We start from the raw sequence: 21,694 nt of genomic DNA on the forward strand, positions 1-21,694 counted from the left end.
GCAGGGGCTTCCCACCACCACAAACCATCTATGATCCCTTATGGCAGAGCTACTGTATACAGCAAGAGGCACGTTGTAGTACAGCTGTCACAGACATCCCACTTCTATCTGCAAGACAGCGGTTAAGTCTGAAAACTACTTTATTTGAAATTAGAGCTCTATTTGAAGTAGCTGTTTTCCATCATTAGTAACATCCTACAAAATGTGATCGTGTCTACCCCCCTTCCTCTTTCCCTTAACTATGTGTGAAGGGATCTCGCCAGTTCCTAGAAAGAGGGGAATAGGGCAGGGTGGAGGAACTCATTGCTCCTGTTGTAAAAAATCCTTTAGATGTTTTGGTTTGGGTTGGTTGGAGGGGAGGTGGAGCCCGAATGACTGGGAATCTGGCTGGGCATGGGAACAGCCCACGCTGCGAAGCAGGGCATAGGCTTCCATGCAGAGCTGATTTTGCTGTGACTGCGTGAGCATTGTAAAACTTGGCAGGTATTTTCATGTGAAGATAAAGCACGTGAGGAAGTTACATTGAGATAAACTTCCTGTGGCACTACAGCCTATTGCAATCTTCAAGCAAGACCTTTTAAGCTACCTCGCATTTATCATGGGCTAGAAACACGGAGCTACACCTGAGGAACTGCTGTACTGCAAATTCAAGCCTTGCCTTGCCACTTGGAAATGTGTTTGTATGCCATATTCTCAGACAATTTCTTTATCAGGAAACCACGCTACTCAGGAGGGCATGGAATGGTGCACTTTATTTAGCGGAGTGCTTGACTGATAGAAAACTACGAGACTTGAGGACGTTTTAGAAAGTAAGACAGTCCAAAGTCAACCTAACATACTCTGCATATGCATATGCTGCCAATACTGTGTTACTATTGAAAAGTATGACTGTTGGAGTGGCTCCAGATTCAGATCCTGTCTCTTCCAGTGAAATAATCCTGAAGGATCCAGAGACTGTTTCTTGCTGCAAATTCCTCTTCCACCCTTTTCACTACCTCTTTTCCCCACTTGGGCCATGAACAAAACAATTCCACGTGAGCTTTCATTCTGTTACTGATCCTCTCAGAAGGAAGATCTGTAATGTGTAACTGAGTTGATTTGTTCCAAGTAGTATCTCTTCTCTAGGCATTTCCGAACCCATGATGCTTGGTCATTGCTTTGCAGGAGCATAGATAGGCATCCCAGGAGATGGACGCCTTTACTAACCAGCTCCAGATCTCAAAAGCTGCCTTCAACCCGTCAACCTCTGTAGCCAGGTGCTTGTGTACCTTTAGCTAATGACTTTTTTTTTTTTTTTTTTTTTTTTTTTTTTTTCAGCAAAGCCTTGTTTGACCTAACTGTAAGTAGGGCTTGAGCTCTTTGCCCAGAGCACAGTACAGCAATAGCTAAGTTGTCCATGCTGACAGCCAGTGTGGGTCCACATAAACCGGGCAACCCAGCACTGGTGATCTAGCTCAGTACCTCAGCTCCAGCTGAAGCAGTAGCTGAGGCTTGGGGAAGGAGGAAATACAGACAGCACAGAACAGCCTTTTCCTTGGAGCTGCCCTGCTCAAGATCTTAGGTTATAGTAGGGGACAAAGGTAGCCAAAGTCTAAAGAAAGAGGAAATTGAAGATTGAAGGAACATACTGTTCCCATGAGCATCAGAGTGCAGACTTGAACTGCCCAGTCTCACATTGGTTTTCCAGCTAACTCCATTGTGTACATTTTTTCCCCTCGTATATCCTTAGACACGTAGTCAACATCTGGGAGCACTGCACACTGCTCGCTGTGCCCAAGAGGCATTCTGGAAGTCGTTTGAGCAGGAAGTGCCACATTATCATATATATGATCATCACCTCGCATAACCCTCTCTGAGCACCATTCTTTGGAAGGAAGTCTTCAGATAACCCAACAAAATCAGGGGCAAGAGGGGAAGTGCCAGGAGGCCTCTATAGAGAGTAGGGGACAGTCTTCCTTTGCCTACAGTTGACATGCGAAGTTTCGAGGTGTCTACTAACACTGTTCCTACATAAGGTCTACTCTGCCCAAGCCCTGTTAGGGGTGGGGTGGCACCTCCGTGCTGCACCAAGATCAAGTAGTTTGGATGGAGAAAAGAGGTGTGAAGGGAAGACAGCGAGAAATGTGGAGCTGTAACTCTCCTGTAGCAGATGTGGCAGTGCAGACATGTCCTGACCGGGGACTACCTGAAAATCCCCAGTTCTGTGTTTTTGACTCCAGTGCTTTCTGGGAACTTTGAATAATTTCATGCTTCATTCTGATGCTGAATAAAAACAAGAGAGAGCAGAATTTCTAACAAGAGGGACATGATGGTTTTTAGTCACCTTAGAAAAGGGTGGTGTTTGGGCAGTGGGAGGAGCTGTGATTTGAAAACTCCTGTTAGGGGTTAAAAAAAAAAAAAAAGACTAGTGTACATACACAAGTTTTCATTCTGAGTAATGTTCATTCAGCTGCTTGGTTCATGGAGCAAAGCTGAGACTACATGAGGCTTGTTTTGTTAAGTTTTCACACCGTTGCTCCAACCCAGATAATTCCACTAATGTTGCCAATGCTGAGAGTTGTAATCTTAGACATGTTTCCATTGACTCATTGGCACGCTAACCACGATGCCTTGTTCTGTTCTGACCACTGAATTGAGCATAGCAGATGAAGGGCCAGTGGCTAGTGGTTTGAAACAGACTTTGGAAGAGCTGCAGGCTAGTCTGCAGCATTGACTTTGGGTGGCTCCAGCTGCAGTTTGCACTGGGAGAATAACTCCAGGATGTTTAGACATCTGCCTCTCTCTGAAATGACCTAACCTTTAATTTGACTCAAAAAAAAAAAAAAAAAAAAAGGCAGCTGCCTAGCCTGCACATTTGATTTTTAGAAAAACAGAATGTCAGTGAAGTAGCAATATGAGGTGCTAGGGCTGACCTTTTGTTATCAATTTCTTGCTATGAGATCTATACTGCCTGGTGATTTTGTTCTTTAGCAGTTCCTAGAAATGCTGCATTTTATCTGTGTAAACAAGTGTTTACTTTCTGTCTTGCCCAGGAGTGGCAGATGAAAGCGATTATTGTTTATCCTCCCTCCCTGGCCCAGCTTTGAAGTTAGCTCTACTGCGAGCACAGTTTGGGCCAGAAACCTTAAGAGAGATGGCCCTTCCAACCTGAGTTACTCTGTTTCTCTCCTCCTGCAGATACCGTGTGCAGCACTGCCTGGCACTGCAGGCATTAGCAGCGCTTCAGAGCCATTAGGAGGAATGCTGCAGCATCCTCTCACCGTGCCATGTTACAGCCATGGAATGCAGAAAGACTGCAGTACTTGGAACTAAAATCATGAATGCAGTAGTGTTATTCAAGTGAGTAACAGTAACCAGCTTAAGGGGGGTTATTTTAGCACCTAAGCTCTATACTAAAATAGAGGAAAGAATAGAAAAGCTTTATTTATTATTTGGCGAATCATAATTTGATGTTCCTCCATCTGCAAAGGAGTAACTGATGGACACCCATTTTTTTGCCTCTCTCTGAGAGCAGAAGGGGCATATAAGGGTGTTGCCTCACAATGCTTCATCCTTATGATGCGCAAGTGTGGTTCCGTCCCATATAACTCAGGACTGTAGCCAGAAGTGAAGCTTGCATTTCGTACTGGGGAAAGGGGCTGGATGTGCGTGCCCTGAACCGTGAAGTCCTCTGGACATGAAGTGGTAGGGCTGAAGTAGTGGCAGTAGCAGCAGCAATATATGGTCTGATTCCAAGCTAATGCAGCCACATAATTATATTTTACAGTGAGAAGTGTTTCTCATGTCATTGCATCAGTGAGGTCACACATTTCAAACACTTTTTCCATATTTTATTATACATTGTCTCAGGGTGATACTGGCAGTTCCGATAAAGCAGAGTGGCTTGGATGAGTCAGGGAGGCTGCACGATCTGAAAGCTGTAAATTGAACTCAATTGCTGATTACTTTTCCAAATCATCTTTGCAGTGTGACATTTCCTCTTATAAGCTTTGTGCCTTGTCAATTTTCATAAAGGCGTGAGGATTTGGGGTGCCTTGTTACATTTTTGAAGCGAGGTTACAGAAGGCTTGGTGGTATTGAGAAGGATTAAGCTGCCAGAGGGCTGTGCTTCACAAAGGACAAAGATATATCCTTGTCAACTTTTTAGCTCAACGTTATTGCCTTCTTTCAGAGTAATGTATAAGGTGAAGGCTAGAGCTCATTCATTTGCCAAGACTTCCTACTGTTAATGGTATTTTTTCCTAGTGTCTTTCAATTGATGTTCACAAAGTACTTTGATTGACTTCATTCATGTTCTTGAAAAGCAGGAAATGTTTAAAAAAACCTCCTAGGTTTAAACACAGTAGGTCCGGTGGTCTGCCCAATGTCAGACAGCACCTCAGGGCTAGAAGTTGATTTTAAATTCCCTAATTTAAACCATTAGCATTAGCCTCCAGTCGTGGGAAAGCACACCTTTTCCCACCCCCTTCTTCCTGTCACTTCCCTGTAGAGACATGGCTTCAGCTTCTGCTCTGTGTTGCTCTTTCTTTGTAAAAGGGAAGGTACTGCTTAAAATCCTGGGATACCAGAGGACACTGCAGAGCCATCTCCTCTTTGAAAGTAGCTGTAGGAAGTTCTGATATGATACCGCCTGAAATGTTGCTGTGGAGAAAGAAAGCTCTGACTGCAGTGCTGTTTATGCAAGGTTATCATTAGCCTTTTGGATTATTTTGTAATAGGTTTCTCCCTGAATGTGTGGTAGTAAATCATGGGTTTTATAGGAAATAGGAAATGCAAACCTCAGGTCATAGAGTCTCTGAGAAAAGGATAAGGAAACTGCACTCATAAACATTATTAAAGAACTAATGGAAGCAAGCTTTCCTGGTCTAGGAAACCATCTGGATGCTATGGTAAATCTTTTACATCTGCAACACTGAAATTAATATTTTGGAAACAGTTTTCAATTAATCAGTGAACAACAGTCTCACAGATTGATCAAATTACCCCCAAAACTAGACACAAGCTTTGAGCAGGATAGGGAAAAGGGTGAAACTGTGCAAGGGGAGGCATGCTTATCATCTTGCAGGGTTTGTGCTGCCATCATAGGATGTCCACACACAATATACCTATGTTCAGTTAGGTAATCCAGGAGCCTATCACTGTCATTACTGACTTCCACAGACCTCACTCCTGAAATAATTTTAAATAGATTTACTAGGGGGCACTTGGCCCAGTTCTGTAACAGCCATTCCTCAGATCTGGGCATGAGGAACCATGTAACTTGCCAATTACATACATGTAGTAAGAAGTCATGAACACTTTATGAACAGAAAATGAAGCATTATTTCTTCAGCTCCGCTAGTAGCAAAGAAGTACAGGCTTCTGTCAGCACGGTGGTGTAACTGCTCCTCTCCACACATCAGGCTGTAAAGGTTGCCCTATAGTCAAAGTAAAAGTTCCTGCAACTCCTACCATTTGTGCTAATAAATTCACTCCTTAAAGTTGTTGCAAATTACAGAGCTGTTGCAATTACAGTGATTCTTCAGGATCATTACAATGAGGAAAAGCCAATTTGATGAGTGTTTGCAATTACAATTTCAAATGTCAGGACAGGACACAGTATTTTTCTAATTACATGTCACTGCTAAAAGATAGGTGTTTTTTCCTAGTATTCTTCGCTAAAAATGGTCTTTTCTTATTGCTGTTGCTGCTGCTGTTGTTATCACTATTTATTTATTTAGGCATGTATGCCTAAAATCCATAACAGGTCTCCAGCTACAGTCCCGTATTAAGCTGAGTCAGGCAGGGTTCAGTGACTGAAGGTGAAGCTGCCAAAAGAAGAGAAAAAATCCTTAAGGCTTCAGGAAACGGTGGCATTGATTCAGGAGAGAGCCAGATGCTTCGGTCTGAGTCAGTGCCGAACCTCTTCACAGAATTAGCAGGCAATGTTTTTCTAGGACCTTCTTATACATGAGCTGAGTAACTGAATCCCCTTTTTCATCAAAGATCTCATCTATTTTTCATACAGCCATTTATGTCTGCTCTGTGGGCTAAATTCCAGCTTGGCTACTTCTTTGCTATCTAAAATTTGGCGATTCTTTAAATATCTGGAGAGAGCTTTCTTGGAAGAGCAGTCATCACCAGCTCATTGAAGGCAGAAATGTTCTGAAACTTTTTAAGACTATCCCTCAGAAAGGTGCTTCTTCTGCAGTGGGCTTGTTGGACATCTGAATAAAACTGGTACTGAATGTGGATACATGTGGAGTTTTGAATAGATCTATGAAAAATGACCCTCTCCCTCTCCAAATTTGTTTTAAGTTTGCCCTCAAAATGTGTAACTTCAGCTGATTCTTGAAATCTGTTGTGATAAAATAGGTAGGAAAAATGCTAAATTATCATAGAATCATTCAAAGTTATCACAGAATAGTTCAAGTTGGAAGAGACCATCTACTCCAACCTTTAATGCAGAACAAGTTAGAAAAAGCAATCAAAGTATTCTTGAGCAATTTTTCATAACATGAGAAGAGATCAAAAAGAAGTGCAAGTCCTGTTTCCTTTATTTTGTAAATCTCACTGTTTCCATTGATGGCTCAGTTACCTCTTCTTGCAGTATAATCCACGAGAAACGTTTTAAAGAAGGCCTCAGCAGCCAGCTACAGCACCTTCAATGTCTGTGGCCTGACTGGGCCCCTGTTGTCCAGCGGTGTGATGGCAGCTGTCTGACTGAATGGCATTGCGAGGTCACTCAGCTGGGATCCATGTCATGGGACGGAGATGTTGTGGATGGTGAGCAGGTTTCTCCTTCACATAATTTTGATATCATTAGAAAGCTTTCACATAGCTTTCTCTAGCACATGCCATGACCTGCAGATCATAGCGTCGCTGTGAAATGCTGCAGGGGAAATTCTGAACTAATCACTCATAATAGCTCTGGACAGGCCCACGGGGTAAGTCTAAGGTCAGGGCTGGATTGATCTTTGATGTGAGAAAGGCAGTAGCTGTAATTCGCTTACTGGTCATGGGAATGGGACTGAGCCAAAACCGTTTTTCTCCGTGCTAGATAAGGGGGGGAACGGGTGAGAATGTGACTTAGGTGAGGCTCAGTTTCACAATGATGCAAAGGACCCTATCTCTGGGCAGTCATTTATGCCAGTGCAATGCGAATCTGAGTGGGAACACGCAGAGCTCATGTGTTGTATACCCGTTTTGTGCCCTCTCTTTGCAGGCTTCTTTTTGTCAAAATAAAATCTTAGAGTTCAGAATGCTACCGCTTTAACTGCCACTAAAGCAGGGTGTTGTCTCCCGGTTAATGTTATGTGGGAAATGAAAAGAGATGCTTAGATAGTCTCTTTTGGCCATATGGTTTGGGAATCTTGATAGCTGGAGTGACAGCATGTCCACTGAAACCCAGCTCCTGTCCCCAGTCTTCATGCCCTCCTTCTGTTTGCATTCTAGTTACTAGAATGATGCTTCTTTCTTTCTTTTTTTGGTAATGTTTTCTGCTTTTGTGGTACTGCAGATGGGGGCAGGGGGGGAGAAGAAGCAGGGAGAGAGGGAGAGAAAATGTGGGGCAGGGGTTTCTGAATCCTGTCGCTGCAATTCGTTGTGACCTTCTGGGTTTTCAGCCCAGCTCAGCCATCCACCACGTGTCATGTGACTGTCACCTCTCATTATTGTAATTAGCAACTGCCAGCCCCAGAGATTTGATGGTGGAAGTGAAAACGTCGGAGAAGCTCTTTGCCAACTTAAAATTAACCCTCTTGCTGCAGGCAGATCCTTCTTCAGCTCCGGACCTAAGCAGCTATTTGCTGATAAACAGCCGCCTGCTTCGTCCTGCCCCTGAAGCAGCTCCTCAGCAAATGTGCTGAGACAGCCCCATGCTCCTGGTGTTGCAATCCAGCGCCCTTGTCTCACCCTGCTTTCTTCTCCTGGTGTCCTCTCAGTGCTGTTCCCCCCTCCTTCCTCTTCGCTGGCTCTGAGAAGTGAGGCTGCTAATGAAAGCATCAAGCCAACAGTCCCAGAGTCTGTGTGGGTGGACGATAAACGTGGCTCTCCGTGGCTGTGCCAAATGAGCTCCATCTGCCCAGCCCCAGAAGAGGCCCTGCTGCTCAGTCTGCCTGCGTCTCTCTCTTCCATCCCCTCTGCCCCAGGAAGCTCCTCGTGCGAGCACCTCAGAGGTGTCCAGGTCCCCTTATGTACGTTTCTTACTTTCAGAGCATCTGTCTTTCTGGGCCTGAAGGCTGGCATCCATCATGGTGATGCCACTCGGTATTTTAGGTCAAACAGTAAGAAGTTTTGTGGCATTTGGGAATGTGGATATTTGTACCATTCTACCTGATGCTCTGTCAAAGGTGGGGAGAAGGATGAAAACTGCTCCCTGCTGTAGGACGGAGCTTTGCCTCACCCACCTTCAGTAGCCCTGTGCTTTTTTACCTCTGTCAGGCACTTTGGCCCAAATCATTCCTGAGGAGAAATGGCACTCATTGAGTGTAGTTCTGAGGCAGAAGCTTTCCCCCAAACTCTGCCATGACCCAGCAGCAGCAGGGGGGAAAGCACTTGCATGAGGGACACATGCTGCCCCCTCGTCCTGCAATCCCAGGAAGAAGTCAGAATCAAATCTCCATCTCAGGCTGCTTTTAGTCTGGAAGATGGCCCAAATTCTGGCCTGTGTTTGGAGTTTCAGTGTTCAGCCATCCCTGAAAGTCTGGCTGTGGATGCTGTTCGCCTTTTATACGGGACAACCCCTCTTGCTGCAGATAAACTGAAAGCCTCCTGAAGCTGGCAGGGGGTCTCCAGCGAGTTGGACTGCCCCCTTCACTGGGAAGCTGGAGGGACGTGTAGTGAATGAAGAAGGCAGGAATGAATCGGCTGTGTTGGGTTTGGGTGCAAAGTGCTTTTGGTGCTCCATGGGAAGAAGGTGTAAGAAAGCTAGGAGCATTGTGTAACTACAGCTTCTGTAGAGGTTGAGCAGAGCATGTTTGAGCCAGCCTTCATGGGTTTATCTTCCAGTCTGGGTAACTTTTAACTTTGTCAAGGATGGTAAGACAGGCCCAGAAATTATACTGGCATGTGGATTTCCAGCCTGAGATCCACAAACAAGATGCTGCTTTGGTCTCCTAGCAGAGGTTGCACTGTATGTGAAAGGGGAAAGGTGATCTGAGGATTTTCACTTCCCAGTACTCTTTTTCATTTGTGCTTCCTCTCCAAGTAGAACTGAGGCAATATCTCAGCTGGAATTGGGAACACAGTGACAGCACATGAAGAGCTACGTGAAGAGCTACCTGAGCTACCTTGAGCTATAGCAGCACATAAGCAGTAGCGTGGACTTCAGTTTGGACTATACAAAACCACTTGGGTCTCTGCCCATTTATGTGGCAGCTCTCTCTTTGTGGCAGTTCTGTCTTTGCTGCTGGGGATACCTCAACCAGGTGGATTAAAGCTAGGTCAGATATGCGTACTCATGCTACAAGTTCCTCACTTTTGTGAAGGATTACAGACTTTCTCCAAGCACGGCTGCAACTGCTGTTGTCAAGGCCCTCGTTACATGGCACTGACAAATCTTGCTGCGTTATCTTGTGAGCAGGGGCTGGCTGGAGGTCATTCTTGCTGCTGCTCTGGTTAATTATGAGCAGCTCCTGCTCACCTGCTGTGCAGAGGTGACAACACAATGACAGCTCAAAGGAAGGTTGCCTTCCCCCAGGAAATAGCTGGGATTTCAAATGGAAAATCAGACCATGGAGAGTGCGATGATATCTGAAACCCAGTCTCTGGTCATTGTATCTGTTCACATGAATGGAGAACAGTCAGGTAGCAAGGATATCCTGCTCATCCCGCAATTCAACTGGGTGATAAGCTATTTCAGGGCATGTGATAGGTGGAGTTGATGCTGTCCTGGCTCAGATCCCATTCTGATAGAGTTAACATAAATCCAAAAGTGTATTTGCTTGACCTATTCTGCACTCTTCTATATAGGCATTGGTTTTTGACTCCCAGGGTCAGAAAAAGAGATACCCCTTTTTGCAGTAGTTCCACATTGCCATAGTTCTGATTCGTGATGTCCTTTCCTCCTCCCATGTTGTTACAGGCAGTTACAGTGACAGCTATTGCTAGAAATTGCCAATTTCTTAGTTTGCTTTCCCTTGTTTGTGGCGCTGGGGCTGAACAGTTCCTCCTCATCACCACAGGAAGGGTGACTGAGAGCCCCTGAAATATGATTACAGTAGTTGGTCTTTGCATGCTTGAGCCATGTAGATCTTGAGCCTGTTCTCAACTTTTGAACATGCAGAATTTACCATCACACCACACAGCTTACCATGCCTTATGCCCATCCACATGGCAGGCTGTTTTTGTAAGAGCTGTCTTGCATTTTGTTGCCAAGCCTGACACTGTGCTAGATCCAAGCAATAACTACATTCACCAAGGAGGAAAATGCCTACATGGCTATTACTGTCTTTAGCTTTTCTAATCACAGCAAATTCTGATGGCATGTCAACTACATCCACAGAAAATGCATCTTTTCTTTTTCATTGCTGTATGCTCTAGGTTATTTTACCGTATTGAGAGCTCCAACAGCTTTATTAAGGCAGCAGACTCCCCATTTTTCTTCTCATCTTAGTGCATTTACAGCCCCTGCTCATCATCAGAGATCACTGGGGGTCTCCCTGTGGAAGAATAGCCTTAAGAGTGAATAAACATGGCATTATTATTTCCTTTATATGGATAAATGAAGAGAAAATACTTAACAGCAAATGTAAAGAGAGACATGGAAAGAGTGAAAAAGAACCAGCAGAACCCTAAAAAAAAAAATCAGAAAACAAAGTTATGTGCTTGGGTTGTCCGTAAGGTGGGGCATTTGAAGAGCAGGTGTGAGGAGCAGTAGCAGAATTGTTTGTGCTTGGATTATGTGACTGCCTTCAAGAGAATATGACATGATTTAGAGAAATTTCTGCTCATGACGTGAATGCCTGGCTAAATCGTATGTCCAGGCAGCTCAGTGCAAAGTGTCAGCGCTCATTAGATCCGGAGCTCATGATTTAAGCTAAGTAAGGATGTGGGTGGATATTTCTTTCACTACTAGGTTAAGCTGCCTCTGTAGCCATACCCCACTGACGCTTCCTGGTGGAGCATAGGAAATGGAGGGGTCTGTCTTCAGGAGCCAAAAACTGTTCAGCACTGGCTGAAGGGAGCCATGGCCAGAAGCTGCCATTCTGCTCACCACGGGCAGCAGCACCTCGGCCTCATGCTGTGATGAGCCCAGGATAGTTGGCATTGGAAGGCACTTCTGGAGGTCTCTGCTTCAACCTCTTGTTCAAATCAGGGTCAGCAGAGGTCAGACCAGGCTGCTCACAGCGTTATCCAGTCTTGAAAACCTCCAAGGATGGAGAACGCACAACCTCTGTTTTTTCCACCTGCAAACAGAACGTGTAAGTTACAGCGTTTAGCCATGTCATATCTTTGTGACCTGATGAACTTGGTAACAGAATCCAAGCTCCTGCTACTTCTGCACTCCTCTACTCTGTAGCTGTCTTGATCACTATCCCGTTGTAAGTGGTATATTGAAAGCTGTACATTTTGCTCATAAAACACTAGGCAGCCCAGATACAGATGCATGATACACATGCAGTGAGAGTCAAAGATTTTCTCAGCTGCTATTAGGCTAATTTGCCAGCTCTCACCTGGTTAAGTATGAAGCATGCAAAAGCCAGCAGTTTAAAAGAGTGCACAATTTTATTTTTTTTTTATGTCAGCAGTGTGTTAGATCAACTGCCTGGGGAACTGTCATTGTCCCTAGCTCAGTAGTGCTGCAACTCTCCAAATGCCCCGGCAACCTTGCACCCAATAAAAGAACTGTGCTAATTGCTTGAAACTCTTCTTATGTATTCCTTCCAGCAGTATTTTCATATATTTAACCCTAAACTTCAGCATACCAGCGGGGCAAGGGAACATGCTGGTTTACTAAATCCTGGAGTCCTGGACTGATAATTCCTGACACACAGGGCTTGGTCACGGCTCAAGCTGGCTCTGCTGCTAGACTGTTTTTTATCCTTGAGAAAGTTACTTTGGCTCTTCCTTTTTGGCTTTCTGCTCGTTTTTGGCCTTTCTAGCCTGATGCTGTAAGCTTAGTTGTTAAGTTACTGTCTCTTACTATGGCTTGGACAATCAGTGTCTTGCAACCCCAAGCAAATGGCCATATTCACTAGCGATTAACTATTTGTTGCAACCTGCTGTCTTCTCACAGGAAAATTCTCAAGAGTCTCTATCTTGTCCATTGTGAAGCAAGATGGGGGGGGAAAAAAGCTTACAACTATTCAGCAGAAAATGAAAAAAATGTTTCTTACCCAGCAGTTATAACTATTATGAGCCTGTCTCTCTAGACATATGATTTCCCAACATTAAATGAATTTGACATTTACAGCTGCTTTTATTTCTTCCAAGAGCCTTGTCTCTGTTCCCATTTAAAGTGCTGTTGTACTCAGAAAATTGTTAATATTGGCACCATGGGGGACTCCATATTTCTTATGTCAAATTTACTCAGAGTACAAACATGTGGATCAACAGCAGGAAACTCCCTGGCTTTTGTGGCTTTTGGGTCATGGAGGAAAAAGGCCTTTGCTAACACATAACCCTGCCGACCAGGATCTTGGGATCTGCCTGAACTGTGCAGAAGTGATGGAGGGTGATGGAGGAGAGCGTGACATACAGTGACAAGAATAGGCTGTGCAAGAAAGGCAGAGAAAGCAGGCTTCTCTCCCGCAGCCTTGCAGCTACAGAGGATTTATGATGTTGTAACAGGCTTCACCGTGAGTTGAATATGAATAGCACTACTCCCAGACCATAGTACAATCAGCATTTTTGCTGCATTGGCTTCATTTCTTTCTTTAAATACTGGCAGGACTGACTGGCAGAGTCCAAAGCTACATGCTATGATCCCTGCAGCGCTGCAGACAAAATAATGACCGAACTGCAGGAATAAGGAAATGATGTACCCTGTAAGTGCCCTTCATTTAAGCAGAGATTCACTGGGGAACAGAAAAAAAAAATAATCTGGAGAGCGTTGCCAAAAATGCCTTCTTCCCTGTCATCCACTGCAGAGAAAATAATGTGCATATAGTTACTGCTGTGCGAACTGCCTGATGCAGTCTCTGCCCTCTGTGGCAGCGAATTGCTGGCTGCCTTCATACAGAACAGACAGATCCAGATTCCCAAAAGTATGATGCTGGGATCACTTATCATTTCACCAAGATGAAACCTAATTGGAAAAAAAAAATCATTGCAGTATGTATGTCTCTTAGCGGTATACTCTGTCTGTTGTTGTCTCGTGCTAACAGCCTAAATAAGCAACTCTGGAGTAAGATCATTAGGTGTTTGCAGTGCTTAACACAATGGGATTCTGATCTGCCTTCATCTGTCACGATCACTGTCGCTATCACATCAGCATTTATTTGTTTATATTGAATGTCCTTTCAATAGGAAGCTGTGCTGAGAAGGGGAATGATAATAAGGATAGAGCACTGCTTTCCTCAGCCACGTCTCTTTGCAAGAATGACTTAGCTTTTTATGGCACCCTGAATGATATTTTTCCACAGACACCAGTGAGCTGAGTTTTTCTCCTTTTCTCCTCTGAGCTGGCTTTTCTCCTTTATGCCTGCCTGATGTTTTTTAACACTGTAGTTAGTATTTTATAGCTTGCCATTGCTTTCAGTTTAAGGAACTTGAGGCATTTATACCTGTGATGTAGAGAAATGTTATTATATCTATTTTACGGTTGCAGGAAACTGAGGAAAAGCATAATAAAATTAACTTGTCATCGAGGTCATGCACAGAGTGTACAGTAACATTGGCAATAACAAAAGCAGGTCACCATCTCTTCCCCTATTTTTAGCCGTTCCTTTCTTTTGTATTCTATTTCTTTTCCTTCTACCATTTTGCCCCTGTTTTATCTTCTCTTTCAGCAAGTCTTATGCCTGAAAGTGTTTTGTTTTTCAGATTTGTGAATCTGGATCTGATCCCCAACCACTCCTTTCATTTGCACATATGGCAATCCATTTACACACTGCCAATCCTGTTTCTCTTTTACATGCTAACAGCTAGGAATTTCACATAGCAAACTCCCAGCTCTTTCAAAGACCTTGGACTGGCAGTAATTCTCATCTTCCCTGCTTTTTTTTTCTGGTGGCCCATTATAGTGGTGGCATTTAACTTTGTGTTACAGGCATAAGTATTTTGCTTTATAAACAGGCCATTCTGAGAAGCTCTGTAGCTTGGAATGCGTGTAGGTTTGGAGCGTGTACTCCCATGTCTGTTGTATGACTACCTGCAGTACTATGTGAGGATGAGGGTGATCTTTTCCCAGCCTGTATTTACACAAAGATTACCTGTACGCATTTGCAATCTGTTGTTACCACACAGAAACAATCCAAATGCATCCCGCAGGAAATCTTTGGTGTTTGCCGTGCAGTGTGCCCCAACAAGTACAGTCAATAAAATATGATATAGCTTAATAAAGGGATGTGTTTAAAGTTTGGGTCTTGTTGTGGTTTGTTTTTTAACCCTTCCCCCAAAAAATAATAAATAAATAAATAAATAAGAACTTCTGCACCTGGTTATTTCAAAAAGCTCTGGGCAATGTGCTCTGTGAAGTAAGAGGAGTCAACTCAAAATTCTGGAATTCCATTGACATGGGCACTCTTGGTATTTTAGGCACTGTGTGAATGCCTTCTCTGGACACATTTGTTATCCTGATATTAATATATTGAAACAAGAGGCAGCTGCTAAGGAGGAGGGCAGGCTTTTTGTCAATGTAAGGACACCAGAGAAGCTGTCTGCCAGAGTCAGTATGAGAAGAACAATTTTTTTTTCCCTTTCCACTCCTCAGTTCTTTTCCAGTTCTTCTGCTCCTTCACATTCACTAGATAGAGGTGGGAGTTCAGTCTTCAAGCTGAATCAGCTCTTGCTTCCTTCACTACTGCTGTCAGCAGAGCAGAGTTTTATGTCATGACTGGTTTTGTGATGTGGATAGTACTCCTGTGTGTGCTGGGTTGATATGAGCAGCCGTACGGCCCCTTGTCCTTTAGCCTGCTCAATGCATGCTGCAGGCTGCTGAGGCTGAAATCACTTGGCTGTACGTATCTTCTCTGAAATGACTTCTGCCCCTATTTCTACCTTAAGGATATTAGAAGATCTCTGAAACCACGTCTTTCATCTCGGTGTTATCAGAAGGAAAACTCTTTCAAGACCTATTTTTCTTCTTGCTTGTTGTACCTCACCAGTTACCTGGATGAACACGGCAAGGCAAAACAGCCATAAAAAGTAATAGCCTCACTCTGCTAAGCTGCCTACCAGCTGGTCCGACTTTACAGCACGTGCCAGTTACCTCTACCCAAGAAAAACATCAGTGACTGGAGTAAGAACATGGATGGGAAATTTGCAAGGGATGCAGCCAATACTGTGAGTGTTACACTGCAAGTACCATTTTGTCAGCGGCATTATCTTAGTTGCTCTGGTGCTGGTGGAAACTGTAGTTTTAGATGGGACAAAAAATGAGCTCCTTGCTATGCTATTTTCCCCAATAGTAGAGACTGACACAGCCTTCTTCTAAACATACAATTACTTATCCATGCATTTCTGTGGCACTTGTTACTGGAGGCTGGTTATGTTCTGCCATACGCAGAATTTCTCCATCACTCTTCATTTGTAAAACCATTCCTCCCCACTTTGAGCCCTGGTTTGCGGCTAAATAAATAGGTGTGTTTCTGTGCTGGGAGAAATTTTCCCTGGATACAGAGCAGAGAGTATATTAGAAATGGCAATGTCAGCTGTGCTAATTTGTAGAACAAATTGCTTAGATAGGGCCATTCAGGTGTGCTAAACTATAGCACAAAGGTAGAGCATTAATCCAGAGAGAGGAACTTCTCCTCAGGTTGGGAATCCATGTACAGTTGGCGAAACAGCATCTAAAGATGGCCTCTTGTTCCCCCTTAAAGTTTTTAAGTGCACTTCAGCTTTTGAAGCTAAACCACTCCGCTGGAGGACTGCCCGGTCTTGCTTTGGCTTGGCTTTCTCTGGACACCCGCCACATACGAGATGTTAGCTACTTTGGATGTGTTTTAGAAACATGGAAAATATGGGTCACGTAACCTTATGTTAATGGATTGCTAGACTATTCAGGCTGGTTTTGTCTTTCGCATTCTGCATTTCATGCTCAAGAAGTTTGTTTTTCCCCTTGTCTAAACCTCACCCCTATTGACTGTTTGCAAAGAGAACTCTTGCAGAAGTGGCAAGATTTGCTGAGAGTAGGAAGGGGAACAGCCTTGCTGTGTAGATGTAACATTTTTCTCTCCCTGACTGGAGCTTTGCAGCTCTTTTCCTTGCTCCCTGATGTCCTCTTTTGCTGTACTTTTGCTGGATTCCTGTTAATGCTTAATCACTGGTCAGCAATGCTTGAGCTGTCTCCTAGTTTGCTGAGGTCCACTGATGGTGATCATGCAACCCACAGCAGCACTGTTTTTGTAACACCAGAGTGAGAGGAAGGTTGTCTAACAGAAGCACTTCTCACTGGAGCTTTCAAAGAGACAGCAACCTCTACTTTCATCTCATTGTAGGTAAAGATATGCTCATGAGGTAACAGGATTGCAAGCAGTTACTTATTTAATAAATACCATATATATTTACCTTGAAAATTAGGGACTATCAGTGATCATATACAGTTCAGATGCTAAAATGGACCACTATGCCTTGAGACCCTTGGGCATATGGCAAGTTTCTCTCCGTATAAGGCACGGGCTCCCCATGTCCCTGCAGGCTTGCCTATGTGAAGATGGTTATTATTGTAAGGTGAAGCGTGGTTTCACTGTTTCAGTTTCCCCCTCCTTTCTTGGAGTGTGATTCCCTGCCAAAGGTATGGCAATATCATCTTGGCATCAGAATGGCTTCAGGGAAAGAGAATTGGCTTACCAACTAGAGAGCTGGCTTGTGAGACAGTTCATGCTACTTTTGGCCTTCTCATACCTCAAATGCTTCAGCCATTTCTTGTTTGTAGGACAGTGGCAAACTTCTCATGAAGACGGTGAGATACAAACACATGGAAAAGTGTGCAGCTACTATATCATGCTGTTGCCCAAATTGTTCTGAAGAATTACACATTTTTCCAAGTCCCATTTGTAATTCTTCTCTTGATTCAGCCTATTTTCTACCACAGGGAAGGGAAGGTGAACTGCTTAATGTGCATAGCTCTCAGAGCCAAACATTTTCAGAAAAATTAGGGCCTAGATATGGTGGTTTTGCATGCACACAGATGTCTTGTCAGTTCATGGTCATCCCACAGAGACAGCATTTTCCTGAATGAGACAGTAAGACCTATGTGCACAGAGTATATGCAGTGCTTTTGGTTTCCAATGGGGTGAAATGCCCTTGAAATTAGCCCTGGCCTCACAGAAATAAAGGTCCAAGCTCCCAGTTGACATACTTTGGGTGAAAGGATCACAAAACCTTACCTGCTAGAAATGGTGAGTAGCTGAAGTCTGAATGGGCCAGATTTTTCTGAGCTGCGAATATGCTTCTATACAGAAGGATCTGTTCTTGTAGTGAAAGTACATCTCATTTTAGAAATGGTGTACCTGTGGTGACCAAGTCAAGAGTGGATCACAGCCACACAGTTGATAAGAGACTCTCGAGCTGTATGGGATGAGGCAACAATGTTCTTCATTGGGCAGCATGGAAAAGTCCTGAAGCGCCTCTCAGAAAAGATTAGGGAAAAACCCAACTGCTGGTTTTTCAGGATTCAGATTCCAGGGCTGAACTGGGATCCACGTGGAGGCAAATGGTCATTCTCTCCTCACAGAAAGCCTGAAACTGCAAGTTGGCATTTCCTTGATTTCTGAATTTTTCCCAGTACTGTTCTGTGTGGCATCAGCCTGTCTCACCAGCAACGTTAGGTTGAACGAGACCCCGAGCCCTTCTTGTCACTGGCAAAGGAGTTTTGCATTCTCGTCTGACACATTGTTCTTACTCACAGCTGACCTCTGAGGTGAAGATGGCCTGGGAGGATTGCTCGGAAACACAGGGTGGGCTGCAACATGCAGCCTTGCACTGAGTCAGCCTCTGTGCATCTGTGCCTGCCCCGTGGCTGTGGGCAACTCGCATCTTGGGGTGAGGAGGGAGTAGGAAAGACAGGCCACGAGTGCAGGTGTTGATAATACGTGTGTGTGTATGTGTGAGTGGATCAGTGAGTTAGGAGCTGAAAGCAGAACTAAGCTGGGCTTGGCAGGCAACAGAAGTCATGGGACTGTGTGTGAGGGTTGGGGTAAAGAGAAAGGGCAGCTAAAGAGTGCCATAAGTGCCATCACGGGGACTGGACTGGATTGACACCGTGCTGTTCCATTGACTTCTGTGCCGTGCAGCCACAGTGACCGCAGTCACATTTAACCTAAAGTTTCCCTCTTCTTCCAGGGGAGGAGAGGGTTCAGAAAAGAACCATCCCATTAGCTGGCTTTGGGGCTGTTTCTTCTCAGGTGGGGGCCCCTGCACCCCGTTTCTCACTGGAGAATGACTGGCGGTGTTCAGTACCCACCGCACAGGGCTGCCCTGATTCTCCTGTGTGAGCGAGGGGAAGAGGTTCACTCTGTGCCAGGCGGGGTAGCACCTGCAGAAATTGGAGGAAAACTTGTGCATAAGAAGGAGGTGAAACTAAAGCTGGCAGCCAGAAACTAAAAACCAAAAAATAAAAAAGATTTCTTAGGAATTACATTAATGGCTGACAACAATAGGATCAAGATGAGTCATATGGACAAAGAGCAGTAATGGGCCAGTTTCTAATACAGATTGCTCTGTAGCTGTTGCACAGATCAAAAGAGACTTTCAGCATTCATTCCTAGGAACAGTAACACAGAGGCCTACCTCTCCTTTTGATTTTAGCAGGGTAAATCAGGAGTGAATCTGTTGAAGTCAGAGCAATTGGTGTGACACAGTGTATTGAAGGATAAAGATGCATAAGCCGATTACCCAGGAAAGGGACAGCCCTCAAGACTGAAGGATACATTAAAATGATTGGCAGCAGAGACAGTAGGAGTGCAGTTTCTTCCCACAGCTCTATCCAGCCAACCTTGACCTTTAGGGAGAATTACCAAGTGCAAAGGACCGCTCTGCCCCCGTAGTCCACTTAAGCCTCTGGGATGCCGGCCATCAGCCAGCAGGAGGGCTGCTGTGAAGCGTCCCAGGAAGGTGCCCTGCTGTGTCCCAGTACCCTGAAGGGGCAGCCAGCAGCAGAGGCTGGTGAAGCCCGCTTCTTGGTGATGCTAAGGACAGGCGTGGACTCGCAGGGATTTGTGCTGTTTGGTCTCATCGTTTGCTCCTGCTCGCCTCAGTGCTGGATAACCATCTGCTGAAGTTGAGGTTATTTCTAGTGCCTTGGGCAAATTTTTACTTCTGCTTTCTAGCTCATTAGTTGGGTGCCTTTTTCCCCACTGTTGTGCATGGTAAGCCTGGACCCAAAAATGCAGCCTGCTGCACATCTGCAGAGCAGCTGGTTCTGCTTCCACATGCAGTACGTTATGGAAGAGGGCTTGGGATGCTTGTAGGATGTTTTCGCTACAAATGGAAAAGGTGGTATCTTCTCCTCGCCCAAACAGACACTGTCTCAGGTTATAGCTTTGCCTAACTTCTTGGGAGCCCAGATCTTGGTGGGAACATGTTGGCACTGCAGTGTTGTGCTCCTCCACAGCACTAATTAGCCTTCATTGGCCTAGTTCTCCACTGACACCGGCCTCCTGTCAACAGCCTCGGGGATATTTAGATACAAAGGTGTCACTTCTATTCCACTGCTTATATGGAAGGGTTGGTGATGGAGCTTGGAAGAAGGAGGTTTGAAATTCCCGCATTGCCGGTTTCTGCTTTCTCCTTCCAGCAGATTAGGAGGTATCTGTATTTCAGGTTCATTTTTTTTTCTAGTTTTAATGGAGAATGCCTGCTGGTATTTTCCAGTTGACTGCATTTATTTTAGAGAGCGATCTTATAATTTTGTCATTCAATGTGGCCTTCTGTTCCCTCTAGTGGTGACTGGGCTCTCTGTAAGGCACAGCTTCATAGGGAGTTCAGTTTAGGTCTGTGCCTACTTCCAAGATCTAATTTACCTCCATCTATATCGCTCACACACAGATATTCAGTAAGAAGACTAGAGGGCATGGAACCCAAGCTTTGGAGTTTGAGTATCATCCTAGCGTGCTTTACACAGCCTGGTGGGTCAAGCCCCAGCAGGTGTCCCAGAAGCACTTTGGTTTCCACCACTGCAGGCAAAGGATCTCTCCCACCTGGACCTGGATCTTCTCAAGGACAGATCCATGGGCAGGTTGAGGTCAAACTAAAAGCACAGTGTACAAAAGGAAGGTGCGTGGATCATAGGGCTGGGTGTGCTTGGGCCAAGATCTTCACCTCGCCACGTAGACATGCTCCTTTTAGGGGCCAAGGAGCCTGCAGTTGCCTTGGTGACTGCTGCTGGCTCTATTAGTGCAACCAGGAGAGTTTAATCCAGTATGGTCCAGAGGATTAAGGACAAGTCCCTGCAGTGCTGTGCAAGAAGGGGTGATTTCAAGGGTGATGAGAGGCAGATACCATTTTTTGTGTTATGTTTAGCCCACATGGGAGTACTGGATTGAGTAAGTCATCTGCTTATCATTCAGCACGCTGCAGAGAGTGCATTATCCTTCCTATATTGCAGAAGCCCTTAATTTTTGAAAGGGACAAGAACTTCCCTGGGGACTGCCAGTTCTCTGTCAGTGGTACCATCAACCAGCAGTAGTTTCTCAGGCTTTTGCAATGGAAACGAAACCTCTGTCTAAAGGAAAGTAAGTAATAATGTTGTATTAGTCCCTGACAAGTGCACAGGAGTATGTGCTAGCACCATCTAGCCAGCATCTCCATCATTGCATCACCAACTGCCTCTTTCTCCCTATTTTTTCATCTTGCAACTCAATGCAAGTAGTTGCCCTGTATTTTAAGCTCCAGCTCCCAATTACTGCCTTATATCCTTTGTCCTCTGGCATAATTACACATCCTCCTCCATTCCCCACTGTCTGTCATGGAGAGGATGCAATCTTGCAGGCGAAGCCATCGACCATGTTCCAGTGCTTGGGGTGAGGAGGAAGGGAGATGTGCTGGTGATTTCCCAAACCTCAGACCCCTCTGAGAAGGGTGAAGCCAGAGTAATTCTGATCCGTGCTTACCATAAGTGTCTGAAACATGGAGAAAATGGCTACCCTGAAGCTTCCCCTAGGGAAGCCCTAAAACCAGGGAGCTGTGAAGTCAACTTGCTGCCTGCCTTCTCCAGACGGGGTAGCCCCAGGCACGAGTCCCCTGGACCCAGCTGCCTCATTTCTAGACTGTGTGTCCAGTGCAGCAGGGGAGTGGCCAGACGAGCAGCAAGTAGTCACCTGAGGCAAGTAATCAGGCGATGCTGTGGGGACAGCCATCCTCGCACGCTGTGTAAGCACCACCCCGCTCTGTGCTGGAGCTTGCACAGCTCCTCAGCTCAGCTCCTGGCCTCCTTTTTCAGGCTGTGCTCTACCTGGGCGGTGACACGGAGGTGGTACAGCTGTGTGTGAGTGAGAGCAGGATATCCCTGCAAGCCCCCGTTCCTTGTCCCCAGCAGCGTGTGAAGGTCGCCGGCTCCTGGGTAAATTTCCATCGGATGCGGCACTCTCCCCTTGCGACTCAGCATTTCTGA

At 45.1% G+C, this 21,694-nt stretch overlaps 1 protein-coding gene across 5 annotated transcripts in view; it reads left to right on the forward strand.

Annotated features, from left to right (window-relative positions):
• LOC309882473 (uncharacterized protein) overlaps window positions 1-21,694 on the forward strand; it is a 126,280-nt gene that overhangs the window by 7,548 nt on the left and 97,038 nt on the right. For 4 of the 5 annotated variants that reach the window (XM_082769614.1, XM_082769615.1, XM_082769618.1 and 1 more), the window contains exon 1: window positions 3,255-3,339. The exons of the other annotated variant lie outside the window; for it this stretch is intronic. In XM_082769614.1, coding sequence (XP_082625740.1) covers window positions 3,278-3,339 — 62 coding nt within the window. In that variant the 5' untranslated portion in view covers window positions 3,255-3,277. Of the gene's footprint in view, window positions 1-3,254; window positions 3,340-21,694 lie in introns of those variants that run through there. 5 annotated transcript variants of the gene reach the window in all.

The sequence above is a fragment of the Aythya marila genome (genome assembly GCF_965140915.1).
Source record: "Aythya marila genome assembly, chromosome: 1".
NCBI classification, from domain to species: Eukaryota; Metazoa; Chordata; class Aves; order Anseriformes; family Anatidae; genus Aythya; species Aythya marila.